Source organism: Opisthorchis viverrini (genome assembly GCF_000715545.1).
Source record: "Opisthorchis viverrini unplaced genomic scaffold opera_v5_14, whole genome shotgun sequence".
NCBI classification, from domain to species: Eukaryota; Metazoa; Platyhelminthes; class Trematoda; order Opisthorchiida; family Opisthorchiidae; genus Opisthorchis; species Opisthorchis viverrini.
The window spans coordinates 74,168-100,877 of NW_008751670.1; the positions used below are offsets into that span (position 1 = coordinate 74,168).

Sequence of the window (26,710 nt, forward strand, 5' to 3'; positions counted from 1 at the left end):
CTAAGCGAGGTGTGCGCGTTTTGCGTACACCTGAAAAGCGCAATGAAAAGCAGCAGCGTACAAGTGCATGGTCGGAGTCCACGCTGGTGTTCCAGAAATAGCGGCAGGCGGTGATTGATCCTTGCCGCCGATAACTGACGGCGATGTGGTCTATTTGGATTCGGCGCTGGGTTGGTGGTGGGCACCACGTTGTCGAGCGATTTCTGCTGTTCCGGAAATTCGAACTGCAAAGGGACAGCCTGTGATCGGCACACATCTGAAGTAAGCGGCGTTGGTTGTCCGTGCGTCTCGTGTCCAAGCCAAGACGACCACCGCCCAAGCCAAGACGACCACCATCTACCTATAAACCGTCCTTCAGACACGAACTGAAGTTTATCTGTCTATCTGTTTATTCATGTTGTTTGTAGATTTGCTACGATTTAGTGTGCTGAGAATTCGTCACCCACCACACATAGGACTATCGTTGACATGATTTCAGTGGACAGTTCGAGAGATGTCAAAAGGACGTGAGGATGGCATGGATCCTCATCATCGTCATCGTCGAAAGCACAACATCAGTACCCAACGCCGATACTTTGCTGCCGTACAAGCAATTTATTTGAAAGCCTTGTTGTAAGAGAAAGAATAAAAACAAATTTAAAAGGAACTTAAAGGGTAGTCCAGCACAATCATTCCGGGGTGCCTGAACCTCCAGGCGCTCTTTCAAATAGTCAGAATGGAAATAGAAAGCAAGATTGTCACTGACATCTGTTAGCAGCGTTTCCAAACTTTCACCGGGAGGATCACGCAGACTCCATCACCAACTCTACACCTACTCTTCCCTCTGCCAGTTTGACCACCTCTGCTTGTTCCACCATTCCTGTATTGGACAATGTTTTCAGAAAACGATGATTTGCCATAGGTAATATGTGATCAAATCACCGCTGTTTTTGCTGCTGGACACATTCTTCGATCAGGTCTCTGCTGCACAACCGGTTACCGTTTTCTAATTATTTTGTTACTGATTCGCCGGCACCAGTTTACATGAACTATGGTTCTGAGACAGTGGTTGTCGAGGTCCTGAAGGTGTCTCAGTTCGGCTGCTCTCAGGAGCCACGTATCACAGCCATGCAACAAAACAGCCGTATTGTAGCCTGATACACGTGCCTTGTAGATTCAGTTATATGTCCCCTTGCCGGCGTAGGTGTCCCAAATCAGCAATCTCGACCGGAGGCTTAGATTTTCGTACATTGAACTCATCTACACATTACAATCGGAACTAATACAACATCCAAAGTACTTAAAATTCTCCACAATTTTGAATATCCATCCTTGGATTGCAAGTAACTTGTGTAGTGACTGCATATCCGGGAGCACAACTTTACACCTTTCGGGCGCAAAGCGCGTGCCAAAAGACGGAATGGTATTGGCAAGTTCGTCCTGTGCTTCCTCTTCGAGCTGGCCCAAGTGGTTAGAGCTCGAGTTTATTGACCGGAAGATTCATGGTTCGAATCCGACCTCTGCCTCTCGACTTCTCCTGTGTAAACTCAAGATATCTGGCAGTATCCCAACCCCCGTGCAACCTGGTGGTATGGCAGTTAGGCACTGAAAGATTGCTAAAACTGAATGATTTTCGATTTTTTTTATTTTTTCTCTTCGAAAACGAACTCCAGGATTTTGAAGAAATTCGAGCATGCGTTTCATTGTTTTGTATATGAATGGAGACAGTGGGAATCCTTGCCAAACATCACTTTGTGTACGGGAGCTTTTAGGAAGCTCCCCGTTTACTCTCACTCACCCGAAAGTCTGAGAATACGAAAAACATATTATATTGATAAGGTTCTGGGGAATACATTGATGACGAAGCATGGTAAGGAGAGCAGACCGGTCAAGTGAATCGAATTCGCCTTTGGAATCCAGGAATATAAAAACTGTGGGTCGTTTATACGCATGGTTTGTTATAGTACCTGGCAGAAGAATCAATCAACGCAACCTCTACCAGGCCGGGACTTCGCTTTTTGCTCTCGATCCAATGTTTCACGGGCCACCACAGGGCGACAATGGAAAAGTTACATTGAGTCTTGTTTCGACTGGAGTCGAGCTGCTCTCTGTGCCATTGCCATACCCACCACGGGCCCCTTTTTTAAAAATCGGTACTATCAGTGGTTCTATCCAGTTACCTGCGACAGTCTCCTTTTCCAAAATAAAGGGAAGTGGATCAGAAGAGCGCTAGCTGGGGACTTCAGTCCCATTCTCGAATATTGTGAGTTGTAAGTCATCCAGACTAGAAGAGCAGTTTCTCTCTGAGGCCCCGGCGGGTTCCAGGTTCACCGTTCAAATTCTTCTGCATTTCGTGGAAAAGACGAGTGGTAGCAGGTAGCGACGAGAATTGTTACTCAAAATGTTCGGTCCAGGGGTCCTCATTGTTCTTTCTGATATCCAGTTATTGAGCTGACCCAGTAGCGCAATGCCACAGGCGAAACATCCGGCACCGTCTGAAGATATGGCAACTTCGCTCAAGTAGGTGTGACATCATACGATAGAGTAGCAGGAAAAGAGTCCAGAAGACGGCTCAGGTAAGTTCGTTTGACTTCGGTATCTCCCATCCTTTCAGTTGCTTGGCGATTTGTTCGCACCTTACGCGTCTCTGGAAGACAAAGAGGGAGCTTACTCCGGATGAATACATAATAAGGATCTACACAATCGTTTCCAATCGAGTGACAGTCAGTTGTTGGTCCGCGCCATTGTAGGTGATGGCGATACAATCCGTTTGGGTCTGTGGTTGTCACGCTGTTGGAGGACGACATGCGGCCAGCTGACTTCAGTTAGTACTGCATAGAAGCACGCTGGAATCAGCACATAGCTGAAGTCATTCATCCCATTGTTGTGTGTGCGCACGTAGTCCGATCCAAGACGCGGATTCAGATATCGTTCAAGTCGTTCAGCTGTAGCACCCTTTCGGTGCCTAACTGCCATGCCGTCCGAAGGAACCACGAGGGGTAGGATACTGCCAGGGGACAGGGGAAGTTGAGAGGCAGAGGCCGGGTTCGAACCACGGACCTTCCGGTCACTAGATTCGCGCTCTAACTACTTGAGCCATCTCGCCCATCTCCGGAAACCACAGCGATATCTGAGCTTTTACCTCGCCGTATTAGAGTTGTTGTGGCCTACGCGCAAAAAAAAACAGATCGAATTCCTGCTTATGAAACATCTTCACGGACAACTAAGCAAGGTTTCTTCCATCCGGTCACTCTGGACGATGCAAACCCCTGTTCATCCTACCGCAATCAAATCTGGATCACCAGCAGTGAGCAGCCAGAAGCCAACATCAATGCCAGGCGGATCCAGTGCGAGAAGCCAGAAGCCAACATCAATGCCAGGCGGAGGGCAAGAACAGTTTGTTGTCCTGCTTCCTTCAGAGTTCGAAGCCTGATACACCGGGCTTTGAGGCTTGAAGGTTGATTTCGAGATGCCTGAGGTTGTCAGCCTCTGCTACTGCACAGATTCTGCGGCCAGATCCGACGCAAGACGAACGGGTTCACCAGTCCTAACGGATGGACCTGCAAGGAGTTATAGGTTGGATTGGGAGAGTGGGATGGAAAAGTGTGTGGAATACGTCAAAGGAAGATGTCAACAGTAGCCTATTTTCGCTTACCCGCCCTGTCGTATATAGCCCACACCAGTGCCCACACTACACAATAGGACGATTTGGGCCATCGACCCAAGCCTTTGACTCAAAAGCCCAAAAATAATGCAGCAGTCTTTGGCGGGGAACGTCAGTGAACTGCATTTTTTAAACAACATGTTTCCACACATGTTCGAACAGGTTCGAACCCGACCTCTGCCTCTCGACTTCCCCCGTCTAGGCTTGGGCAACCTGGCAGTATCCCAGTCCTCGTGCAACCTTCGGGTGGCATGGCAGCTAGGCGCCGAAAGGGCGCTACAGCTGAACAATTATTATTATTATTTTTATTACCCATGTTCCATCCCCCAACTTGAAGGACCAGGAGGCTGTGTTGGTCAAACCTCTCACCATTGACCAATCTGCTATGAGATTTTGCGAGCGTTGCTTAATAGCCCACAGAGTCACGTAAACTGCTACTCCACGGTATGGTCCAGTTTCTTCGTGACGGAGCATGGATCTGATAATGAAAATGTTAAGACAGAGATTATGAATGTTTAACGCATTGTGATCTGAACGCAGAGGGTTCGGCTGGGTCAGACACCACTGGATTTTTTACGCAACTGTTAGACCTGGCATCTCATACGCAAGGGAAGTTGTGCACATATATTCAAACAACTCATTTTCCGGCCTCTATTCGTCTTCAGGTTTTTCTTCTACGTCATTTAATACCCTTTGCACAATGAGTGGTAAGTCTTTTACAGCAGACTTCATCCTTTTTGAATTTAAAGATGAAGTTGGGGCCCTAGTCATTGATTTTGGTTCTCATTCACTGAGAGCTGGATTCGCCGGTGAAGATACTCCGAAGGTTTGTCGTTATCTGCACTTTTTGCTACTGATGCCGGTTCCTAAAGATGGACATGCCATCCCTCGTCGGAACGATCCCCGCTACTGATACTAAGCCAGTACGTCGAATCGTAGGCCAGAATGTCATGGTGGCTCGTGGAGGCATGGAATTACAATCGTTCCTCAAAGATGGTCTTAGTAGGTTTCATCCTCTGTTCCTCATTCCGGGACTAGTTGAAGATTGGGATGTTTTTGAAGATGTGATGCAATATATATTACAATATCTAGTGCCGGAGGAAAGTAATCACCATCCCATTCTGTTTTCCGAACCGGCATGGAACACTAAGAATCACAGGGAGAAAATTGCTGAGGTTCTCTTTGAAAAGTTTAAGGTAAGTGAAAATTCGAATGCGCTCATTCTCCGTTTCATAGATACCTGCTTTCTACGTGGCAAAGAATGCAGCACTGACCTGTTTTGCGAATGGTCGCCATACAGGACTTGTGCTAGACAGCGGGGCTATTCATACGTCAGCTATCCCTGTTTACGATGGCCTTGTGCTGACCCAGGAGACCGTTCGATCACCGCTTGCTGGCGACTTTTTACTGCAACAGGCACAACGTCTGATGGATGAATTGAATGTAGAATTAGTACCTTACTACAAGGTTGCCTCAAAGGTGAGTTGATTTGGAAGTTCAACAATATTTCAATGACACAAAACACTCAACTGTTCGCATCATCATTGACAACAGCACATCATTAATACATATCGGCGCATAACTGCCATGTCATGCGCTTTACTGAATTTTGAACGACGGAACGGTGTCATAGATAAAGCGTTATATGATAACGACACCTCACGGCTCATTCTGTATTCGGAATTTTGCAGTCACTGCTGTGGGCATGATTGTGGCTCTAGTACTTTTACTGGTTTATCCACAATCACCTACCCAGAGTTCTCACTTACAAGATCGATTTGTCCAGGTGCATAGATGTGAGCTTATACGCAGGATATGCACACCTTTAGTATTACTTGAAAATACTATCAAATCGCAGATGAAATGCCGTCACAGACTTATCGGCTGAGATTTTGCACCCCCTTTTGTGTACTGTTCCGAATCGTCCACCAGCGATGTCAGTGTATTTTTACTGGTACTCCTTTCTGTCTACGGCTCGCCGAAATAATTTTATACGTTCTATTCCGAGGGGTTCACTTCATTTGGGATAATTGCACTGACGCACTTCTTCCGTCGAATTCACCTGAGTCACTATTTTGGTGGAGCTTCTCAAGTGTATTAAAAACATTTGTGTCCGTGTTCCTAATGCAGTAAAACTATTCTAACATACTGACTTTTTGTGAAGTGTTGATACATTTTGGTCGGTGACCGTGCCACTGTGCGACAGGGTGTGGCAGTAAGGCAGAAATGGTCAGTATAGTAACTTGTACTGTAGAGTCAGTAAACGTATTGTTCGGGGGCCAGCCGTTCCTAATAACCGAACATCACATCATTTGGACGCGTGTCACGTGCAGGACACGGGACAGACGTAGGCATGCCCTGATTGGTCAGAATGCCAGCCAATCCGAGTCAAGCACCTTGACTCGATGGTTCTCGCCCCCTCACGGACATTCTGGCACGACCTTGTGGAACACTCTGTGACTACCCTATATGTATACAGTTGTAATGATTTTCCTTTGTCTCCATAAAGGGCTGTGTAGAGCTACCGTGCCTTTTGCTATACCATAGTGGACGGAGCAGGAAGCCAAGGGACCGACACAGAGTTGTACTACCGTTCAGCAAGTTATAACACGTATACATCAATTTTTCTAAATAATATAAACGTTTGAATCTACTGAATTCTGACCTCCAAGGCCCCAAGAGCCGGTTGGTAACACCTGAGCTTTGTTTACTTGGGCGTTCCATAAAACACTCTGGAGGCGAAAGAATATGTCCCAAAATAACAAACGACTCATTGACTGCGCGTATTTTAGGGTTCCTTGTTTCTTATGAAGAGGGAGATAGTCAGTTATGGGGTCAGCGCTGCGACCAGTTACTTTGACGCAGTTGGAAGTCTTTGGTCTTTGAGTCTTTCTGGTACAGTTCAGTTATTCAAACTCACGGTGCCTTCCCGGTCAGTTAAGCTGGTGCGTGTGAAGTGTTCGGATTCCGGGTCGTAGGAATGAGAGCAACAATTATGGGCAGTCAGTATCACTTCTATCCTGCTTTGATTACCACGCCAGAGGTTATTGATGTTGAGTTGTGATGAGAATGCAGGAGCAAAGTATCTTGGAATCGGGTATCACTTCCAGGCCATTGAGTTACCTATATGCTGTAGGTGGTTGCGGGCACTGCCAATGAGCTCTAATAAGGGTGAATCCCCAGACCAGTGCCTTCCATCTTTGGTGCGGCTAACCAGAATAGTGAGACTGTTCAAGCGAGTGATGTGTGTGCAGTTTTCCATTATCCAGTTTACCTTTGGTTCAGTCGGCCGCAATCGCTGTTACAATGCTGTTCGGGGGGACTTCCCTGAAGGAAAGGTGGAGAGTAGGTTTCACTTCATTCATTTCGGCTTTCCGCTTGAATGGGTGATCTCAGGTGGATCGCCTCCGCCAGGTTAAAGGGCCGCTTTGCTGCCGAACGATTCCACAAAACCAGGATGCGATATGGGAAAACCACGTTGATTTCACTGTGGCCGTATTCGTGGGTGATCATGAGACTAATAGATCATTCTGATTGGTGCGGAAATACATAACACCAGCTGCTCCGGATTTTATCCGTCTGCGTCAGTGAGCTTAAGGAAGTACGTCCCGCCCCATAATGGGGCGAGAATTCCGTGAGGGTTTAATAGACCTGTCTTTCTTCAGTTTTCTAGTCTAATGTTGGTTCTTTTGGAAGTTCACAGTATATACTTACTCGATTATTGTCATTATCGTCACCGTCATCACTCTCGTCCTCATCCTCTCTCAGTCCTTGGAAGTTGACTAGTGTTGACGTTCGTTATAAGGTCAGAAATTCGGATGGCGTAGCTAAGGCCTGGACTAGTAAACGTAGTTGGTTGCGGGGCTCAGACGCACCTGTCTAACCCATGGATATGTCTTCTCTTATGCTCACCCCCCGGGGATCCGGCTGCCATCAACACGAGCTAATCCAGTTCCAATCCTATCAGAGTGATTGAATTGACGTTTTCGAAAGCTGCGAGCGTAGCTTCTTTCAAATGTTAACACCAACCACCAACATATGCCTTACTGACACTGCGTTCGTCGAATTCCGGTAGTTTTCGAACCGGCCAGCTAGGTATTACTGAGCTACAGTGGTCAGCTTAAGGTGGTAGGTTTGCTATTCACTCATCATCCAACAAAATCCTGCTGGCAACCGAATGATCAAACATACACCGACAGCCGCGTCAGTCCGGCTGTGTACTTTCAGAATGAAGGGTGATATTAATTTGTTTCTCCTCGTCGTTTGGTTGCTTCCGCATGGTAAAACTGCCTTCACGGCCCGCTAGTTTCCATGTTGGGAAATTGGGGAAAATTCGTGATGCTGTAGGACAAATGATGAGCACCACATGGCGGAGAGAGTCACTCTCCGTCGTCCTAGCTCCAATTCTGCACTCCGAACTCACAACCCAGCTGATCTTCTGCAGGACTCGGCCGACTATCGTGGGAGGTGTAGGCACCTCGGAATGATTGTGTTAGGCTAGCACTAAGTCCCTCCCCCATCAACCTTTATTCTTTTCTTTACAATAAGGCTTTCAAATAAGTCATGGTTGTACGGCAGTGAAGCATCGGTGTTGAACACTGATGTCATGCTGTCGATGATGATGATGATGATCGTGGGAGTTCGCATCACCCGAAAGGATGATGGTATAAAACCTTTCGCGAACCAACTCAACCTAAACAGATTTCAATTGAAATTATCTTTCCCGCTTTTGGGAATAGATACCGTCGGCGCAGATCTCTGCCTCTTTCTCAATGGAGTTGCCCACGTTTTTGGATGGACAACCAAGTAGCACAAGACTGATTTACGGGAATTTTCTCCAGTACGGCCCGATACGTGTGCTTGCACCTTCATCTCGTAAAGTGTCAGTTGGTATCCCATTTTGCTATTGCTTTTATTTCTGAGCTCGAGACAGCTCAGTGGTTAGGCCACGATCTCAGTAACCGGAAGCCTGTGGTTGCAACCCAACCACAGTATCTCGTCTGCCCCTATATGGCCTTGGACAATCTGGCAGTATCCCAGCAGGAAACACAAAAGCTTCTGGTCTAATACACTACAATGATGACATCTTCCTCACGTGTACCTGAACAGTATGCGAGCCTTTCACTCAGTGATTGTAAATAACTTGTTTTTAGTGAGCATTAGTTGGAAATTATTTGTAGCTTTCATTTTGTTATACTAGTTAAATATTGCGTATGAAAAAGGCTTTATTCCAAGACTCCACTTTGTGTCACTCCCGTCCGTCCTAATTGACTCGGCTAGTCATGTTTTCACTGGTAACACTTTACATCTTTCTTAGGTCACCATAGAGTTTGGTACTTTGCATTCTCAGACATCTTTAGGTTTGTGTACTGGTGAGCACCTGATTTGCTGATCTCATCTCTTTTGCTTACGGTTGTCTCCGATCAGTCATCAACCGAATGGCCGTGACAGTCGGTCTTCGAATAACGAAACCCGTCTTTTAATGGAGATTTCGTCTCAAGCAAAGTCAATCTATGCATTTAGCAGGGCGTCCATCAGAGAAGTCATTGTTCGAGGAGCCAGTCGACATGTGTGACAATGTGATGTGGATATTGTGATTGAAGCATAAGCGGCACTATATTCTGTCTATGTGCGAGTTAATCGCACCGCTCACCCGTAGCTCATGACAGAACAGTTAAGTGTCCAAAATATCAACTGGGAGGTCGCGGGTTCGAGACTCTCTGGAGTTTTGTGAGATGTGCACTGCTGGTGATTCCCAATGAGGATGAACTTCTTGATTTTCAAGCATAGATTGACTTTGCTCACAGGACGAAATCTGCATTGAAATTCCACAATTTCCCCACATTATCAACATAAATTCATCTTTGACAAACGATGTTCAGGTTCCTCCCCGTTTTTCCGTTGTTTGTTTTATCAAAGCTCACTCCTTGAGTTTCGTACTCGTTTTCAAGTAAATACAGCTGTGCGGCAGCTGATTTCTCGGCCTTTCGTTCATCAGCACTAAAAGCTGCCATTCTTTTGCCTGATAAGTCGTGTAGCCTAGTGCCAAATGTGTATTTCCTTTTCGAGTTGTTTAATTTACCACGATTTTCTCATTTATCCCAGGAACCTGTCAACGAACGCGAGCCGGCAAAATGGAAAAAGAGAACAAATCTCCCGGAAACTACAACGTCCTACGAAAATTTCATGATCAAAGTATGTATTCTTTTTCTTCTTCGCTCTAATCGCTACTACAGGTCAAAGTAACCGCTGGTCTTGGTCGGCATCCATGAAAAATAAGCTTTTAGATTGGTTCCTGTTCGCTAGGTGCCGACATGATGTGTGATTTCCTCATTACTATAGTCGGTCACTCTTTCTGGTACTGTTTTTGAATTTCAATGGTATATGGTTGTCTGGCCAATCTGTTCTCATCACAAATCGGGCTGGGTTCCCTTTGTACGCCAGGATTCGCCTGCTGAAGGTTCACTTTGGTACGTTTCATCTACGTACCGTCTGGATGGGGATGACTGATAATGGATTTGATGTAAATGAGGGTGGATTCGCCAGACTCGTAATATGAGCGAGGGCAGATACACTGTAGTGGACTCGAACCATCGACCTGTTTTACCTAACAGACGCTTTCCCTGCCAGCTGGGCCACTAACGATGCTTCTCTGCGTCTCTTGCACACATATTGTGTAGTGATTCGCTACACCGAAGGCAACCCAAATCATTTATGTACTTTCTGCGTAACTTTGACACTGGAGTAGACTCTGCTAGAGTCCGGATACTCAATTTCTTTAATGTGAATTGAAGTGTATTTGAATGAGCACGTAACTTGAAGCAGCGTTTCCAGTAGCTCAACTGAATGAGCGTTCGCGCGTTCCACAAGAGTCTGGTGGTTCAGTTCCAACCTTAGGCGCCTATATTTTGGTTTGTCCGTTGTGTATGTAAGCCTCTCACTTCAAAGTAACTGAGTTATTCAGCACCTCTGTTTACGGAAATGCAGATATAAGATTTGGCACGACTGTGCTTTCACCGCACCACCGCTGTACGTCGGGATTACCTAAAACGATCCGCTGCACCAACACGTACAAGTAGCGGGGCTAAAACTAATTGCACTTATTCTAACTGCGCCTCACGCACTCTACTTTTTACTTGATTGTAACCACTTCACACTGGTCTGTCATAGTGAATCTGATGGACAATAACACTAGCTGGTTGAAATTTCACTCAGTTAGTGCTTAAGGCTCCTTTGTTTCGCCTTTTTCCCTCTACAATTCTCACCTGGTATCATCCAGTACACGATTTCGTTGTTGCCGTGCGCTTCCAGTACAACTAATTTGTCTTGAGCTGCGCTGGCTTGGCCACGTGCTGCGTATGCCAGTCGACCGACTTCCTCGAAGGGCTCTTTTCGCCTAACCAAGTAAAGAGTGGAAGAGAGCCAGAGGCGTTCAAACAATGACTTGGCAGCGAAGTGTGAAAGCCATTACCAGAAAACTCAGCTGCGCTGGTAATTGCCGTCTTCCTGAATGGGGACCCCGAGACGGGCCACATCAATGGCTGGAGACATTGTCAGATATGGCCCAGTCGCGCCCTCAATGGCGCTCGTGCATCCAAACTATTGCCTTCAATGCATAGCTCCTTTTCCACCCCCCCACTTGACAGCCCACTGAAAGTGCTGGATTTATGCACCAACTTACCAGCTCGCCCCTGCAATGCGCAGCTACCTATCCCCTCCCCCAAATCATCGGTGAACGAAACTGCGGCAGCTGCAACCACTGTACGACGAGTACGCGGTTATTACAGCTGACAATGATGATGATGATGATTTGTCTTGAGACAGACTTTATGTACACCCCACCTAACGAGGGAGAACTGTTTTGAGGTGGAGTCGAACCAGCGACCTTACACTTGATGGGCAGATGGCTGGCCAGTATTAAGAGATTGGAAGGCAATTAACAGTATGCGTTTGCGAGTGCAGCTTAATTGTGTTCCCAGTCTGTGCCCCCTTGCCTGGGACATTTACCTGGTCTCGGCATCAATCTCCTACCACTCTATCTTTAATCTATGTGTACGCGCTTGGGAGCTCTCAACTCCCTCATCGTGTGCGGGGCGTCCAGGTGAATATACACAGGTCTGAGCGCAAATCCTGTGTGGCATTGCTCATTGTGCGTTAGTGTTGGTCGGCTTTGTGTGATGTGACAGGACCGTAAGGGGTAGATTGTGGTACAATTGTCATGCCCCGACAATCTGAGCTGGCTATGAACAAGAGGATTGGCTTCCACCTCATAATTGAGTCTGCTGGTGGACCACATATTCGACATTCCATATGGGACGAAGCTAGCCTGAATTGTTCACAAGCCAGTATTTCTTTCGAGCTTGGGTTGTCAGAAGTGTGACTGTTGCATCGTGTTGCCTGAGTGCAAACCTGAGTTCGGGCGTTAGCTAATACGTTAGTATCGTCAAACCTGTAATTAAGTTCTTGTCCATACATTACCGCCTAGCTGTTGGTTTGCTAGGAGATTTGTCAGCCCTGTTTGTCTCAGTGCAGCCACAGACTACACACCACAGCTCTTCAGAGTAGGCACACTTCTTGTTTTGAGATCGCATGTGAAGTTGGACAAATCTCTTCTTTATTTTGGTGATCATGCTGGTCGTCTTTGAGGTAAAAAAAATCATTCAGCTGTAGCACCCTTTCGGTGCCTAACTGCCATGCCGTCCGAAGGAAGCACGGGTTGCCCAAGCGTAGATAGGGGAATTCGAGGGGCAGAAGTCGGGTTCGAATCACGACCTTCCGGCCATTGAATTCGCGCTCTAACCACTTGGGCCATCTTGTCCCTTCGATGTAAAGGTAGTGTCAAGACTATTCATTCCTCTTAAGCAACTTCGCGAAATGACTTTTTGCTGACCACATCCCAATGGTTTGGTAACTCTGTCTGATGGTGGACCTCAGAATATACTCTGAATATCCGCGCTTTTCCCATGAGTGTCCACTCCACTTGTTCAACCCTCCAGCAGGTGAGAACTTATCTTGCGACGGCTGTTGAAAGGTAATGCGCCATGTTAAAGCTTTTATAATCGAAGTGATGGTGGATCTACGAACCCCCTTTTTCTTGACTGAGACCCAACCACGGCCTTCGCGTTTATTTGCCGTGCCCGAAGAAGCTAAATGAACGTAACTCAGAGAAAAAAACCAGTAGCTATTTGTCACGTGCTTATGCATCATATGTAACAGCTTCACTATTTCTAACTGGTATGAAGAACGATCACGGATTCCCATTACTCGATCAGTCGCGTCTCATGAGGACCTCCCTTTATTACAGACCTAATCCATCTGCGCTCTCCTTTGATAACCTGGGATTTCTCCCTCTTTCCAAAGGCACATGTTCCCAACACAAGCAAATCAGTGATCAGGCAGCTGATCTAATACGTCTGTGTTGAGATTTAAGCACATCAGTGATCAGGCAGCTGATCTAATACGTCTGTGTTGAGATTTAAGCACAAAATATCCACATGAGACCCCCCCCCCCCAACCAACTCACACAGGTCGTATTTCTGAACCTGTCTGGTTATCCGCCTTCGAGGGCATTCTTGAGCGCCACCAAAGTCAACTAAATTTGACCAATGAGGTTACATTTAGTGTCCCGACATCTCATCATGCTTTGTTACACAGACGTCAACTTATGTATTAGACAATACTTGCGTCCAACAGTTTCGGAAAGGCAGCAGTTCCTTTCCAGGGATTGTGGGGTCAAAACTGTCGAATTTTCCGACCCGTTTTGGGGGTTTGAACGCATTCAGTAAGGCCTTTGTATCTTGAACTAAGTCAAGAATATCCGATAGATACCTGGAATCGGATGTTAAACGGTACGATGCACCGAACTACGATCTTAACCTGTGACTTCAGGAAGAGCTTAGAAACGTTTCTGCGATGTGCTAGCGTTGCATACACAGTGTTCCCTCTTCGTAATGCAATCAAATGGTTTCGCTTGCGGTCACATAAGTGGTTTGTTCGCCCTCATCCTGGTTTTCTTGTTTTTTTTTGGAAGTGTGTGCTATAGTTAAACGACTGAAACTAATCTGTAGCCCTATACTGATCGGAAAACGAAGTTTTCTTAGTCATATTGGCCTTCGCTTCGGTTTGGCGCCAAGTTAAATTAAGGTCGAGTGCATTTAGACAGTGTTTCTCACTTTCACATGCTGGTGTTACGACGCGTTCAGAGGTGCTGATTCCGTCGCAGCTGTCAGCAACCTCGAGTGCTCGAGTAGTATGTGATGCCCAAGCGTATGGCAGTTAGTGTTGTTGCGTTCGCTTCCTGAAATCACGAATTCGCGTTTTTCTCTGTTGCAAAGATGCATTGGTTTGTCGTTTTTAAATACGGCAAACTTCAAAACAACGGCGCCCCTTTTATTGATAAAACACTGCCCGTTTGCTTACTTGCGCGTGCCTGTTGTTACCTCTGTCCAACATGTCGAAGGCTTGGCTTTAACTTCTCATGCCTTTTGCATCTTTCAGAACCTCTTACAGGACTTCGTTGCATCCGTCCTTCAAGTGTCCGACGAACGTTATGATCAAAGGTGAGTTCCGACGTTTTCGATGGTTTGTTTTCTATGACGCGTTGGTTTGGCATGGGGGGTAGTTGTCGTGGACAGTATCAGATGGCTGCGACTTGCTTCCGGTTATCTTAGAATCACGTCCCACGGTGGTTGACTCTTGGAGTGCCTTGCTAACTACATATTTATGGAAGCAGTGATGCTGCCTTCCCTCGAGGAAGGACGGGTTAGAAAAGACCGGCCCCAAAAACCGCACACTCCGATCGCCCAACGGTTCACCGTGACCGCCGGCCCATTATTCAATACGGTCGAAATACTTTCAAAACCAGAGTCTGGTAACGGTCAAAAGACACCTGATGTGCGCAGGTACACAAGTAGTGTGACATTAATGCCTCACCCTGCAACCGCGGGCCAGGACGCCCCCTGCAGCCAACTGGGTCTGATTATTGAGTATGGCTGGGGGAAGGGTTCCCCGAGAAAACCCTAACAACCGCTGTCTCGTGGTCCAGACTTTTGAGTGAGGGACTTATGGTGAACCACTTCAACTAAACCCCCTTCTTCGGCCTGAGCAACCGGGAAGTATCATTTGCCCTTGCAGCTTTTCGCTCATCGGCCTCCCCCCTCATGTATATTACATTGAAATCAACCAATAGGCAAATCCTCTAGCCACTGTTCCGTGTCTCTACCATCGCCCAGAAAAACAAACTAAAATAATCACCTACTAACCTAAAAAGACCTTATCTACGTTGCAGCCTTTAATATCCATACTCTGTGTCGAATTGGGAAGCAGGCTTCCCTTGCTTTCCCTTTCTGTCGATACATGTTATGTCTCCGAAACACGCGCACAAGACCCCACTTCAATCATGCTCCTCAAGCCGCTTAGGATGAGCTCTGCCCTAAGGCTGAAAGTGCCTTACTGAACTCGATCCTAGTAAACAAATTGCCTTTACCTTATGAGGTTGTCTGACCCAATTAAGATTAATGCAGGTCTATGTGGTAAACGGTGTTTGTCGTATCAGCATGCCCCAATAGACTGCAGTTCTGAGACTGGGAAGGACGAGTTTTATCACGATCTGTCAAGACTACTTCGGTCGGCAAGAAGGACGGATATAGGTAATCCTGGCGGGTGATGTGAATCTCCAATTTGGACGACTGATTCCGGAAGAAGACAAATAGGTGACAGCTTTAGAGTTAATACCGAGCGTACGGATAATGGGGAACGGCTTCTCCAGTTGTGTGCAGATTATCGTCTGTTCCTGGTTAGTACGGACCTCCAACACAAATGCTCACATCGATTTTTTTGAAGGCCACCTACCACAAGACAGTCTTGGATTCAATTGGATCATATGGCTATCAGTTACCGAAGGAAAGCCTCAGTTAAGGACTGTCGTTCCTTCTGGTGTGCGCAGCTTGACTCTGGTCATGCAATCGTGCGGGCCTGGGCCTGTCTGTTCATGACTACTGGGCAGTATAGTAAAGCTGATTCTCTTCTCTCAAAGCACTACATCGCGCCTTTGGACGGCGGGGTAACGAGCGATTGGATTAGACTATCGTTCACGACTACTGCACTACGTGACGCGTCTCATACAGATATTGCATTCGTATCATCGATTTCCAGACGGCAATGTGATTCTGCATTTTCGTAAAGTTACTAGGTGGGTATTCTGGGAACAACCACATTGCTGGATACCACTTGGCCGAACATCAGTGTCGAGACTATCCAAACGGGTTTTGCTACGTGCGGAATCAAAAGCAGTACCGTAGGTGTACCATGTAATCGACGAGCTACCAGTTTTCAGTCCCCTCGAAAATTATTCGATGGGAAAATTCGTCAACTTACCTTATTGATTTTTGCTTGCTCAATCATTTTTAAGCTGATGCTGTTGGTTGTAGTAAGGAAGATTGGGGTCCCGAAGTTGTGGAACCGGGCGGTTGGGCGCCTACGTTGTTTTGCGAAAGACTCAATAATTTCCCTCAAACACTTCCAAACGTTGATCTCATCCTTGACAGAATTCAAGCGAGAAGTGCGTTCAACAGACAAAACTTACAGACTTCTTCAAAATATAACGCTGGTGGCATCAGCTGCACTTCTGTTCGACTGGTAAATTTTTCTGTGGACGACAAAGGTGTTCTTCGTAGGGTGTACTTGTTAGGATTATTTACTAGATTCAGTGTATCACAGCATTATTATCAGAATGTGGGGTGCGTTCATTACTTTTTCATTATTACTTCCAAAGACAAACTGACTTCCCAGCTAACAACAGATGGGTCGTTTTTCATAAGTGGTCTTCGTTTGGATGAACTAGTCTCTGTGCAGGTTATACACTTGTGCTATATCCATTTGTTTGAAAAAAAACAGCAAAGCAACGAGGTAGGTCTTGTGGTTCTTCGTAGGGTGTACTTGTTAGGATTATTTACTAGATTCAGTGTATCACAGCATTATTATCAGAATGTGGGGTGCGTTCATTACTTTTTCATTATTACTTCCAAAGACAAACTGACTTCCCAGCTAACAACAGATGGGTCGTTTTTCATAAGTGGTCTTCGTTTGGATGAACTAGTCTCTGTGCAGGTTATACACTTGTGCTATATCCATTTGTTTGAAAAAAAACAGCAAAGCAACGAGGTTAGGTCTTGTGTTGCCCTATACTCAACTGCAGTCCGCCGACGGGAGTTTACGTAGCCTTTCTGCTGCCCCCTTGAGGTGTGCGTGATGACGTAGTTTGACTGTCAAGCATAGGCGAATGAGTATTTTTCTCCGCCACAGATTAATTCTTATCTACCGTATGCACTCGATAACCATTGCCTTTGGTCGTTCGATGGCGTTTCTCTATAGCCTCAATCTTGCCGCTTATCTCTCTCCATCTTGGGTATCTGACCCATCGCAGCTACAGGAGTGCCAGTTCCAGCCCAATTACGTTGCAGCCATGTGAATCTCAACAAAAGGGGAGCCAAATAAAGAAAAGGAACCTAGCGCTACCTTATCACAGGTGCTGGAGGTGTCCAAACATTCAGACACTATCGCGAACAAACTATATAGGAACCGATGGTAAAAATCCCTGGAAAACGGCTAGCAACCATAATAAGACCGCACTTTTCGCGGTCTCGCTCCGTGTCTACGCGTGAGTCAGTCAGTTGATCAGCCGTTCGTGGTCGGGTGGTTAAGTGTTCCGACTATTAGCCAGGAGGTCGCGGGTTCGAAGCTTCCTGAGTTTTGTAGGATGAGCATTGCTGGTGATTTTCAATGTAAATGAAACAGCTTTTCAGCTTAGATTGTGTTCACTTACAGGTTTGTGCCATTCTGGATTTGGATTGAAAAACACCGCTCTTGTCGATAGTGTTCAACTTATATGCAAATCATACGTGTGGCCTTCTGGTACAACAATATGGACTGGGAAAAATTAACACCCTGAAGAAAACTTTCCTTTGAGGTGGGATAGCATGCTTCCCCCTGAGGCAAAATAACTAAGACTGGGTAGTCCCTTTGAAAAGTCTCTGTTACGTGAAATCAGTGTATTTATTTCACTTTACAATTCGCCACTTATGCGGAACAAAAGGTATTTCGTCCCATCCATCTTACAGCCAAGCAGATACCTTTCCCATGGTTGGCTATGAGTTCCCCAACGGCTACAACTTCGAATTAGGACATGAGCGGTTTCAAATCCCTGAGGCCCTATTCGATCCATCAATTCTACAGGTGAGTGTCTTCTCTACAACTGTTTAATGTCCACCCCTTTGTATCTTAGGAGTCTGGAGGAAGTTCCATGCTCTCCATGAGCCATATTGTGGCCAGCAGTATAAGTCTATGCGATATTGATATAAGACCAGTAAGTTTGTGCACATACTAATTGCTTTTTGGCTTTCAGAGCTTGTATAGTAACGTTGTGGTTGTAGGAGGTACCAGTCTGATCACCGGTTTCACGGATCGACTTCAACGAGACCTGAACATGAAAACCCCACCGGTAAGCGTGGAGTGCGTTTCACACTGTCCATTCCTCTCGTTCGCAGAGTATGCGTTTAAAGGTGAATTTCCCCAGTACTGTAGTGGAGCGCCGTTATTCCAGTTGGATCGGAGGATCTATTCTGGGCTCTCTGGTATCTCTTCATTTGTTTCACACTAATCCTCTGTCTGTTTAGGGGACGTTCCAACAAATGTGGATCTCAAGTCACGAGTACAGCGAGTTAGGCAAGGGATGTGTGGATAAGAAGTGCGCGTAGTCAAATCTGGATTTGTGCATTTACTCAACTGTTTGTACATTATTTGTCATAATTTTCGGCTCATTTTTACTACAGCTGTTTCAAGTCATCGTGATTGCCTTGGGTTTTTTCCTCAGTTGATGTTTATTCATGAAGACTTTGTGGTGCAGCTATCCCACTCTCAGCTGAAACCGCTTTAGGACCACCGGGAAGAGCCATTTTTAAATAGGTAATAGGAATATTTCGAGAAATACACTCATTTGCAAATCAACTTAGTTTTCACGAGAGACTCAACTGAATCTCTCGTTTATGATATTCTACAACTGAATGTGCTGTACACAGGCCGCCTCATGATTCAGTTGGCACGATATTCGAGATATCGCAGTATATTTTCATAAAGGAAACTACTCACAGGGTTGCTGTCGAAGAGTTTTCAGCAACCTTGTGAGTAGTTTCCCTCAGGAATATTTCTACTTTTTGGCGGCGGACCTACAGTTCTCCGCAGGGTCTCACTTTGTCATCCAAGCAGACCATTAGCCTGTGGGTTTATAAAGTGGTGTGACTCACGACCATCTCTTTGTCACAATGGGTCAGTGAAATTCGCAGAGAAAAGTGATGAATTCCTGTCACAATGAATAACAACCGGCATCCTAAAACAGGCAGCTGATAACAGTAGAAGTAAGCGTATCAGGATAGGGCAGTGCAGTGCAAGTTGAAATCTAGGGGTATTCGTCGACAGTAGTTAGAAGATAAGGGCAACGTCTACTTAAACGTTCGGCGTTGGGTTGGTTCAAATCAGATGTTCCCAAGGAGTGTTATTAAAACCTCGGTTTTAGTTCGGAACATATTTTACAGGTAGGTGAAATGTGCCTCGCAAAATAGTATGTTCTAGTTATTTATGGATGCAGGTTCTTGGCATCCTTGACCGTTGCACGAAAATTACTGGAGAGCATCAGCTACCCATCAGTACCTGGTCTATAATAACATCTGATTGAAACTAGACGTTCTGGTTCGCCAACATTGTTTTTTTTCCATTCTTAATTTTTTTGTGTACCGTCGTATGCAAAAACCAGCTGGTCACTGGCCAGTGCTTAGTGTGAAATGACTTCCAGAAAGATAGTGTCACCAGTTCAATAAGAGTATAGGCTTCCTTTTCGACGACGGAATGCTATCGTTCACTCGGTGTCAGAGCTTCGGAGAAAAGGGCCACCAGTCTACTCTTCTGACTTAGCGGTACGGAAGTAGCAATGTCTGGGTCGTTCGTTTTGTTAGGTGGGACTCCACACGGATCCCTCTTTACCGCTCGCGGTCAGGTGCTACTACGGCCGAGAAGTCCATCCTACCCAAGATTGGCCAAGAATTCGGGACGGTTGCCGGTCCGGCATCAAAACGGGATCTGATTTGTCGGAAGTCTGGACCCGGCAGCCAATCATGACTCAGTATTGGCCGAATGCCGGTTGCCAATGCCGCATCCAGAAAGTCGTTGCCGCGTACGCTATATATATGAGGTGCTGCACAAGTGTTCCTGATCTCGTTTTGGGCGTTAATATGCCTTGTGCACCTTTGGTGGTTGTTTTGACGTGAACGCTAGCTTGGGAGGCTCAGACCGAGAAAAATATCGTTACAACAATTGAGATTAATGCCGTTACTACACGTTGCAACAACCAGATGTATGCCGTAGTTTACCATAGCATTTGCAAATTCCTCCAGTCGTCATTGTGCTTCCGGTTTCGGCTATCATAGATGTGTATGCTTCCAGTTAGGCACAATCGAAGATTGGATTCATAACAGCGAATAGCGCTTTACTCGGCCAGTAACACCTATAATGTAGAATGAAAAACGATTGATAAGGTGCGAGGATAATACCCCAGACGATATACCCACAACACTCAAGTCGCTGTAAATTTTACGTCATGGGCACAGACGCTACGGCAACCCGCCCTATAGGTGAGTGTTTTCACTGGACTTGAATTGCAGGGTGAATTTGTGTAAGTTGGCATCACATCCATGCACGGCGCCGTTTGCACGAGTACATTCAAAGATCACCTACAGAGTTACTTCAATGCTGCTGGGGGATACGATGGCGCAGCGCATGTTGACTTGATATCTCCAGCTTCGGTTTGATGAGGTACGTTATTTCTTGAACTCCAACGATCAGTAGGATCCATTGGCAAGGCGTAGATTCGACTAAAACCAATGTTCTGTTTAGACCGCCGCCTAGACTGCTTCCCACTGTCCTCAATAAACGACGCTGGCTCCTCTAGCAATGTTGAGTATCGGCGCAATATCGAATACCCCGTTGGCAACCGTTTGGATTACGGTGATTTCCATTTTGTCCGCCACTTGGTTTTGCAGGCCATATGTGAGTGCTGATGGAAAGGAGCGCAAGTAATATTCACTGCTTCGGTAGATACTAATCAGGAAATCGACGTTGGTGAATAGGCCAATGACCAAAGTAAATATCTTTTCATAAGGAGGGAATATCCTCGAAATTCAGAAGATAAATGAACGCACTGTGCTCATTTCGTCTTGCGGAATGGCACCAAGCACCACAAGTATCAACTGTCCAACAGTATTTTACAGTTTGCACAGAAACTGGTAGATCTGTCCCACATTGTTTTGTCTGACAACTTTTTCCTTCTGTCCAAGTGGTAAATTGTATGAGCATGGCATGGGTAACTCCGTGTTTCAAAAACCTGTGTAGCATGTTTAAAAAAGGTCCAAGTAATGCACTCGGTTTTCGAAGCGACCAGAAGTGTCCCTTAGCGACTCTTGGCTACATTTCAAAAGTGATCGATCTCAGGTCTTGCGTGAAGAGACCACTCACTGGTGGAGAGAGGTGACTCGTCAGTCAGTGCGACCTAGTCTGTTTAATTCGGTGAACTTCGCGTTGTTCAGCCAATAAAAAGAAACCAGTTGCGCGGTACCCTTCAGACAAGGCATACGAGTGAATATGCCGATTGCGCCTGGTCATAAAATACAGATGATATGTAGAACATGTCTGTTTTTCGATGACGTAGCGTACAATGAAAAAGCACAGCCAGACTTCAAGTCCGTACATCGCTCTGACTCTCCAGGTGCCAGTTTGTCCACCACAAGACTTCCAGTACGGTACTCTCCGCCCATTATCCTCCTTAAACAGTTAACGATTCCCACGAAGACACATGACCGAATGCCAAGTACTCACGCCAAAACATGAAGTATATAGCTTACACCTGTATGCCACAAATGAATTGTTCTCTCAGGACTTGTCAAAAACAATCGTCACATATGTCACTCCGAAGTTTGTGATGTCAAGAAAATTTCGAGATCACACCACTTGTTGCGTTCTGGAAAACCACGTGGCCGTAGTATGCCTCATTCACTTCCAACTCTGAAACGTGTCTGAACTCAGGTTCGCTGAAACTGAAAATGCAGCTGACAGAGCTGATAGACACTTGGGGCCTTTGTCGGTATGTCCCTAGCGGTAAGGACTTTTACGAACTCATTGGCCACAACCTGTCGGACCACCGCATTTCGTACTTAGTCAACGCGTTAAAGGTGGCTAGTTCGATTATCTGCCGGCTGATCGGCTAACGGTCATTCAGAAACTTGTGAGAGGTGACCAAAGGACGGTCTCCGTGCCTTTTTTCTCAAAACCGGATCGGACAGCCATTACTGCGCATTCCGTTTGTCGTTAAGTAGTATTCCAACTGATCACTCCTACCAGATTCAGCGGTTCTTGGTTAAATGGGCTATTGTGTTATCGAAAACGCGACTATCCGCAGCGTAAATTGGTGTTCCCATTCCTTGCCCACCGGATGCACTAAAACAAGGTGCTTATCATGACGCTCCGAACGATGGAAACCCAAAGGCAACCGATCTAGGAGTTAAAGGCTTGTGGAATTTGAAGTGCACTCAAGAACGTTAGAGACATTTCCGATTTAGACGGAGTTCAGCAAAATAACGTCAATTCGTGGACGTATTTGAGTTAAACACGAATAAACTTGTTTGTTGCACTTCTACGTAGAAGTTTCTCTCCACCGTTCGGAGGTTTTGTGAAATGTGCGTGATGAGTGTCAGTGTCCCAAATAAGCCCAGGATTAAGGTTTCAGGAAGCTTTCCGCTGCGACGACACCGGCTTCTTCCAGCAAAGTGCGGTCTTCTTGGTGCCACCCATGGAGTTTTTGCTTGATGGATTTTCGGCTCCTTTCGAGATTTTGACCGACTTGTTTGGACTGACAGGTGCTGTTTCTGGGAGCCTCGAACTAATGATGCCACCTAATGTAATTTATTCTGAGGTGGCGACACCAGCACAGTTTACAAAATTCCTATCTCAAAAATGTGCTTGCGAATCCATACATAAGCAGAGTCTGACGTCCGATTCATTGCAGATGTTCACATGCTGCTCCCTCATCGGCCTTTCGCTAGATTGTATCGTTTTTTTATTCAAATGTAAAGGGCTTTTAGCTTAAGTGACCACCTAGATGGGGTTTTTGCGCTGCGAAGTAGTGACGACATACGAGCAAAATATGTCAAGCCCGAAAGTTGTGTTTTAGTTGACACGACAGAAGTCACCATTAGACCACTGGTACGTAAGTACGTAGCGCCTTCTGAATAACCAGGTACAAAGCTGTGGCTTTGTCAACGCGACTGTTCTGTTTCTTTTCTCCGCTCATCTCCCCTGCAAAGGCAATTGTAGTCTTGTTCGTAGGATGAATGTATTCAAGTACAGCGTAACTCAATCAGCTTACTAGCTTGACGCTCTATTTTGTCCACGACCTTTGCTGGTGCAGTATCTACATTCCATGTACAGTCAAAATGGTTGTATTTACTATGTCAGCAGTAGCATCGGGAAACCGTTTGTCCACATTAGCTTGATCTGGTACTAAAGGAAATAAAAAGCCAGCGAGTGCGTGGCTCACAAGTGAGGGCGAAAACCGGGAGGATGCAAACACGTCTATTATTGGGGTCGACGATTTTCAAGGAATTTCAAAATTACAGCGGAAAAGGATGGGAAAACATAAAGAAACATTATTTGGAAGCACAACGACCTACTCACCTATCGACGGCCCCCTATTCAACTTCAGAAGACAGCTGGTCAACGGTGAATTCAGTACGATGCTAAAGATAAAAGGGAATTAAAATAAGGAGCAACCACGAGTATGGCTACATTTGCGGAGAGGCGAGAATACACAACGAAATGGCGCCAATAAAGCGGAGAGTAGTAGGTCATTTGAATAACTAAGGCAAATGCGGGTGCACATAAACAACGTGACGTCGAGCGATTCCAAAAGGGGAAAGGCATTGAGCAGCACGTATTTCGAGGCCACAGTGACAGCCACACATATGGCGGATACTCAAATCATGCACACATGTTCTGTATGAAGCCCCACTGAGAGGTTAGGATCATCTTTGGCACCCCATGGTTGGCCGCGATGTGGTGCATTACCACACCGCTGGTCGTCGTCGCCCGTCGATTTGACATGGCCGCCGCCTCGACTCACCGCAATAGGTGTTCCGCCATTATCACGATAAACTGGTTTCCACTGGTCGTCACCGGAAAAAGGCCCATGATCTCAACGGAATAAAACTCGCGGATTCCCAAGACAGGAATGTGTTCCATGAAACGGGTTACCCCTGTCGTATCCTCTTTCATCGGTTCGCACTGCCTACGGGACACCACATAATCCATCAACTCACTTCTCATCCCGGACCAGTAGGCCCTCTGCCGAAGTAAGTCATACGTCTTGGTGTACTCTGTATGCCATCTGGAGGAATTCGACGATCATCTTCCTTCTCAAGACGCGAGGTGCCACGAGCAGCTTAACATCCGAATCGGTGGCGTCCCGAAAAATTTTGCATACTCTCCTAAGCCCCAGCCGATCAAAGTGACCCTAGAACGTTTCCACTTCCTTGTCTACATCTCCGCTCTCAATATTCCTTCCAGCCAACACGGCGGCTGCAACCTTCCGTAACATAGGATCCCGTCGTTGGAACTGCACCAAACTTACAGGATCCGGTTGGGTGCCGATGCTCTTGGCACTAGTCATGATTCTCGGGGCCTCATTCTCAGCCTCTGGTCTTGACAGCCAGTCAAGTGGCCCGCTGCAACCTTCCGTAACATAGGATCCCGTCGTTGGAACTGCACCAAACTTACAGGATCCGGTTGGGTGCCGATGCTCTTGGCACTAGTCATGATTCTCGGGGCCTCATTCTCAGCCTCTGGTCTTGACAGCCAGTCAGCCAAGTGGCCCTCTTTCCATGGCACGTCCCGGATCATGAAGTCGTAATATTGCATCCAAAGTGCCCAGCGCGCGAGCTCCCCGCGGGGATCTCTTGTGACCCGACACACTCCAGGGTTTGTGATCGAGCTCGACATGAAAGATTGTCCATGCAGGCGTTGCCTCCACTTATCCATGGCCCAGAAAATCGCTAAGCATCCTTTTTCAATGATTGGGTACTTCTTCCCTGCGTTAGTCGGGATACGACTGGCATATTCGATAACTCCATCCCTCTGCTTGACGACCTTACCAATGCTACGATCACTAGCGTCCGTTGCAACGGCGAACAGCTCTCCGACCCTGGGCAGCTTGAGAGTCAGCTTTTGATCCATGACTCTCCGACCCTGGGCAGTTTGAGAGTCAGCTTTTGATCCATGGCACATTCGAAAGCTTCATGTGCTTCCTTGGTCCATTAGAATATCTGATTTTGCCCAAAAAGTCGTACAGTGGAGCAGCAGTCGTGTGAAAATCTTTGACAAATTGCTTGTGATAGGCTGCTTGCCCAAGAAACCGTATAGTGGACTGCTTCGAATTAGAAACAGCATAATCCTCTATCATTGCTAATTTTTCTGGCAGTGGGCTAACCCATCCCTGCCCGAGCAGTGTCACTACACTCCGAGTGAGCTCTGTCTTGACTTCATTTATCAGTAAGACAGCCTTACAAGCGATCATTGGCCCTCGAGATGATCATTATTGGCACTTTTCAAAGTGGACATTCCCCGGTGTTCAATGGGTAGCTTACTTACAAGCGGAATACAGCGGATGGGCCGGCAGATAAGAGACGGACCGTGGGTCGATGCGGTGCAATATTTCCAGTCCGTGATGGGCTCTGTGTGCTGAAAAGATTATGCAATGTAAACCCACCGTGCGAAGCCGCCCAAGCAAGCCATACCGTGGGATGTGTCAGCTATCACCCAGGGTGCATTTCTATTCAAAATGCGCGGAAATTATATGGTATATAGTGCTCACCGATTGGTTTGGGGAAACGGAACTAGCACAAACTAGTTTAGCAGACGAACACAATTTCGGCAGCCCTCATTTTTGCAGCTAATTTGTCAGTGACGAACGTCTTCACTTGGTGATTTTCTTCTATAATCTCCGTGAGCACTATAAGCACTGTACGCATGGGAGTAAACTTTTCACTTTCCGTGGGTGCACACTTTAACGAACTTTCGGTATCCATGCCATCTGTGATCAAGAGCATATACAGCTTTATCTACAGGTCACACATTGGTTTCATGCGCAAAATGACCGAAGTCAGTTGAACTCGTTTGTACCATTAATATTCGATAGACCTGTGAAACGTCGGAGTACCCCTGTCCGCTGCCACGTGGCAAAGCGTATGCGGCTGTAAGGCCCTTCACCCCGAATGCAACACATGCACCGTCGGAACTGGAAAACCTCAGCCAGGACCCAAGACACATCATCCACAATGGAACAAAACTACGCGTCACTTACCCAACAGCGGCGTGCGACACTTCTGATAGTAGTTATACATGTCGTGAGCCATGGGGACCTGCCGAGCTCCACATACTGCCATCCCATTCAGCGGTGGAACCTCCACGCGCTAAACTCTCGGTCTGCCGTCCATAGGCTCGCGGGAAATAAGTAGTACAGTATCTTGTCTGTCTTAATACTATGAACAAGATGGTGGGCTGTGACTGTTAGGTGATCTTCGTGGCTTCCCTTGCTTCGTGCGATGTTTTTCCTCGAAAATGTGCTTAAACTACTGGATTACATTGAGGTCTCGAATTCTGTATGACTAGGGTGATCGCCCGCTGCATTTGTAGTAAAGCTCATCAAACTTCATTTAAAGACAGAACGGCGCTGATACGATCAAAAAGACCGCACAGTTTCTTTCGAGTGTTCTCTCAGTAAATTACAGGGGGCTGCAAGCTAAGAAAGCAGGGAGTCATCAATTTCCTAAAAAGCACTTCGGAAGTCCTTTTGAACCAGTTACACCTTAGAGACGTAATGCTTACATGTGCAAAACCTTTGTGAGTGGTAGAAAATTTTTTACTCCAAAATGTTGTATTTTGTTGCATAAATGCCTAGACGGGAGATTATAAACC

At 46.4% G+C, this 26,710-nt stretch overlaps 2 protein-coding genes across 2 annotated transcripts; one reads left to right on the forward strand and one right to left on the reverse strand.

The window, feature by feature from the left end:
• Positions 1-4,365: 4,365 nt before the first annotated feature.
• On the forward strand, positions 4,366-18,393 carry T265_12763 (hypothetical protein; the record flags this gene model as incomplete). The annotated part of the gene is made up of 10 exons (XM_009165382.1): positions 4,366-4,469; positions 4,516-4,839; positions 4,880-5,122; positions 9,749-9,838; positions 14,141-14,202; positions 17,761-17,875; positions 17,925-18,005; positions 18,045-18,140; positions 18,187-18,273; positions 18,316-18,393. Coding segments are annotated over 10 exons (1,278 nt in total), but the record flags the coding sequence as incomplete, so codon positions are not given.
• Positions 18,394-20,177: 1,784 nt separating this feature from the next.
• Positions 20,178-24,013, reverse strand: T265_01282 (hypothetical protein; the record flags this gene model as incomplete). The annotated part of the gene is made up of 4 exons (XM_009165288.1): positions 20,178-20,195; positions 23,190-23,242; positions 23,417-23,478; positions 23,862-24,013. 4 exons carry the CDS (start codon positions 24,011-24,013, stop codon positions 20,178-20,180), a joined length of 285 nt encoding a protein of 94 aa, XP_009163552.1.
• Positions 24,014-26,710: the final 2,697 nt, after the last annotated feature.